The sequence below is a fragment of the Bufo gargarizans genome, unplaced genomic scaffold, assembly GCF_014858855.1.
Source record: "Bufo gargarizans isolate SCDJY-AF-19 unplaced genomic scaffold, ASM1485885v1 original_scaffold_1317_pilon, whole genome shotgun sequence".
Taxonomy (NCBI): domain Eukaryota; kingdom Metazoa; phylum Chordata; class Amphibia; order Anura; family Bufonidae; genus Bufo; species Bufo gargarizans.
Window position 1 is genome coordinate 28,608 of NW_025334306.1, and position 3,419 is coordinate 32,026.

Consider the following 3,419-nt stretch of genomic DNA (forward strand, 5'->3'; position numbering starts at 1 on the left):
GGGTGTCAGTCATGTGTTGTGTTACAGGACGGCAGTGATACACGGGTGTCAGTCATGTGATGTGTTACAGGACGGCAGTGATACACGGGTGTCAGTCATGTGATGTGTTACAGGACGGCAGTGATACACGGGTGTCAGTCATGTGATGTGTTACAGGACGGCAGTGATACACGGGTGTCAGTCATGTGATGTTACAGGACGGCAGTGATACACGGGCGTCAGTCATGTGATGTTACAGGATGGCAGTGATACACGGGTGTCAGTCATGTGTTGTGTTACAGGATGGCAGTGATACACGGGTGTCAGTCATGTGTTGTGTTACAGGACGGCAGTGATACACGGGTGTCAGTCATGTGATGTGTTACAGGACGGCAGTGATACACGGGCGTCAGTCATGTGTTATGTTACAGGACGGCAGTGGAACACTCAGACGTTCTGGGTCGCTGGGTAAGATCCGTGATGTCCTCAGGAGGAGCAGTGAAATGTTGGTGAAGAAGCTACAAGGGACGACACCTCCGGAACCACGAAGCACAAAGTAAATGGAGCACGACACCCACCTCAGGGACTCAGTCTGGGCCGGGGACATGCTGACCGCCACATTACTGACGGGGTAGTCTCCACACCGGCCTCTGCAGGAGCCCGGCCTTCTTTCCTCCTGACTTAGTGCCTCTCCTCTTTTCTCTTACAGTATGAAGCGTGCTGCCTCCCTGAACTATCTCAATAAATCCAGCGACGAGACCTTCCAGGTGAGAAGCCTCCCGCGGTGGGGGGTCCCCTCCTTCCATATTTGCTCTAGGTTTCTCCATTACGAGTGATTTTATGAAACTTCTTTTTATTTTCAGGGCTCTCCGAATCTTCTGTCTGAAACTCGGGGCCTGAGCGCCAGTAACATTGACCTGTCCTCCCACAGCTAATGGCTGGTGCTGGATAACGGGGACCCCTGCACCCCCACTATTAAACTCGTCGCACTCCCGCCTCGATATGGCCCAGTGGCCACTAAGCCTGTATTATAGTCTGATAACGCCAGCCCCCTATGACCCCAGATCAGATGACTGGAGGAGACCATCGCCTGGTGACCCCAGAATCTCCTCGACTCTCAGCGAATTCTCCTATTCTAAGGTAGCACCACCACTCCCATCACTGTACTGGAGCAGCACTACACTCCTCATCACTCTGCTCAATAGTACTGGAGCAACACTACAACTCTCATCACTCTTCTCTATAAAAATATCAAGGCACTACAACTCCATAATTGCATCCTATAATAAAACAGTAACACTGCACCCCCTATCTCAATGCTGTGAGATGATGGATTCACAGGGTGGCATTACAGGCAGGTTTCTTCACCGTCGGATGGGGGTGAGTCGTCGGTCACCAGGATGGAAGGCGCTTCAGGGATTGTGGGGTTCTGGGGAGTCTGGTGGTGGTGAATCTGGGGGGGATCTCATCTGTTGGGATCATTAGCACTTTATTAATAAATACTCCACCCCCACCCTGGTTGTTGACTTCTCTTCTTTTTTCTGCACTGCCATCTTTCCTGGTGCATGGTCCTCTGTTATCTTCATGCATGAAACCTCGCTTCTGTGTGCCCCAAGGGAAGGAGGACAGATCTGCGCACCTCACGATGGACGTGATAACTGATACCACAGCACTGCCTGGGATGTCGGGATCCGCTGCAGCCCCCCCCCCCACCCCCTTCATGTGACATAATTTGAACATTTTCTCAGGAAAATAAAATACTTGAAAATGTGTTGATTTCTTCTTTATTATTAAGAACCGTAAGAGATGGTTCTCCTGCTCAGGACCCTCGACCAGCCAGCGTGAAGAGCAGCCAGGACCAGTATGTGAGGTGATAGGATTCCCCACCACATCATTCCCAATCCTATGTTCTCAAGGGAGATCACCCCAAGAGATGTCTGAACCCCCTGAAATAATTGTACTCTGTATATCACTACATACCCCAAATATCTGCACCCCCTTATATCACTACATATGTACGCCCTGTGCAGAGAGTGTCTACATGTAACTGGAGTGTCCCCCTACTAACTGCCCTATGAGGAGGCTGGACGGTTGGTTCATGCGTGGAGAGAGTCTACATGTACCTGGAGTGCCCTCTCCTTACTGCCCAGCTGAGGAGGCTGGATGGGTGGTTCATCCGCGGAGAGTGTCTACATGTAACTGGAGTGCCCTCTCCTTACTGCCCGGCTGAGGAGGCTGGACGGGTGGTTCATCTGTGGAGAGTGTCTACATGTCACTGGAGTGCCCTCTCCTTACTGCGCGGCTGAGGAGGCTGGACGGGAGGTTCATCCGTGGAGAGTGTCTACATGTAACTGGAGTGCTCCCTCCTTACTGCCCGGCTGAGGAGGCTGGATGGGTGGTTCATCCGCGGAGAGTGTCTACATGTAACTGGAGTGCCCTCTCCTTACTGCCCGGCTGAGGAGGCTGGACGGGTGGTTCATCCGCGGAGAGTGTCTACATGTACCTGGAGTGCCCTCTCCTTACTGCCCGGCTGAGGAGGCTGGATGGGTGGTTCATCCGCGGAGAGTGTCTACATGTACCTGGAGTGCTCCCTCCTTACTGCCCGGCTGAGGAGGCTGGATGGGTGGTTCATCCGTGGAGTGTCTTAATGTCACTGGAGTGCTCCCTCCTTACTGCCCAGCTGAGGAGGCTGGACGGGTGGTTCATCCGTGGAGAGTGTCTACATGTCACTGGAGTGCTCCCTCCTTACTGCCCGGCTGAGGAGGCTGAATGGGTGGTTCATCCGTGGAGAGTGTCTACATGTCACTGGAGTGCTCCCTCCTTACTGCCCAGCTGAGGAGGCTGGACGGGTGGTTCATCTGTGGAGAGTGTCTACATGTCACTGGAGTGCTCCCTCCTTACTGCGCGGCTGAGGAGGCTGGATGGGTGGTTCATCCGTGGAGAGTGTCTACATGTACCTGGAGTGCTCCCTCCTTACTGTCCGGCTGAGGAGGCTGGACAGGTAGTTCATCTGCGGAGAGTGTCTACATGTACCTGGAGTGCCCTCTCCTTACTGCCCGGCTGAGGAGGCTGAAGTGTCTACATGTCACTGGAGTGCTCCCTCCTTACTGCGCGGCTGAGGAGGCTGGACGGGTGGTTCATCCGTGGAGTGTCTTAATGTCACTGCAGTGCTCCCTCCTTACTGCCCAGCTGAGGAGGCTGGACGGGTGGTTCATCCGTGGAGAGTGTCTACATATAACTGGAGTGCTCCCTCCTTACTGCGCGGCTGAGGAGGCTGGATGGGTGGTTCATCCGTGGAGAGTGTCTACATGTCACTGGAGTGCTCCCTCCTTACTGCCCAGCTGAGGAGGCTGGACGGGTGGTTCATCCGTGGAGAGTGTCTACATGTCACTGGAGTGCTCCCTCCTTACTGCCCGGCTGAGGAGGCTGGATGGGTGGTT

The 3,419-nt window shown here is 54.0% G+C and overlaps 1 protein-coding gene across 1 annotated transcript; it reads left to right on the top strand.

Annotated features, from left to right (window-relative positions):
* Window positions 1-265: 265 nt before the first annotated feature.
* On the top strand, window positions 266-1,492 carry LOC122923182 (kinesin light chain 2-like). The gene is made up of 3 exons (XM_044273915.1): window positions 266-535; window positions 689-746; window positions 843-1,492. Exons 1-3 carry the CDS (start codon window positions 357-359, stop codon window positions 912-914), a joined length of 309 nt encoding a protein of 102 aa, XP_044129850.1. The 5' UTR covers window positions 266-356; the 3' UTR covers window positions 915-1,492.
* The last annotated feature ends 1,927 nt before the right edge of the window (window positions 1,493-3,419 follow it).

Excerpts from the sequence above, each read along its gene's own strand:
- LOC122923182 (XM_044273915.1), top strand. The coding sequence starts at position 357 with ATGTGTTACAGGACGGCAGTGATACACGGGCGTCAGTCATGTGTTATG. Across the intron at positions 536-688 it reads CCGGAACCACGAAGCACAAA|TATGAAGCGTGCTGCCTCCC; the intron begins GTAAATGGAGCA and ends TTTCTCTTACAG. Across the intron at positions 747-842 it reads CCAGCGACGAGACCTTCCAG|GGCTCTCCGAATCTTCTGTC; the intron begins GTGAGAAGCCTC and ends TTTTATTTTCAG.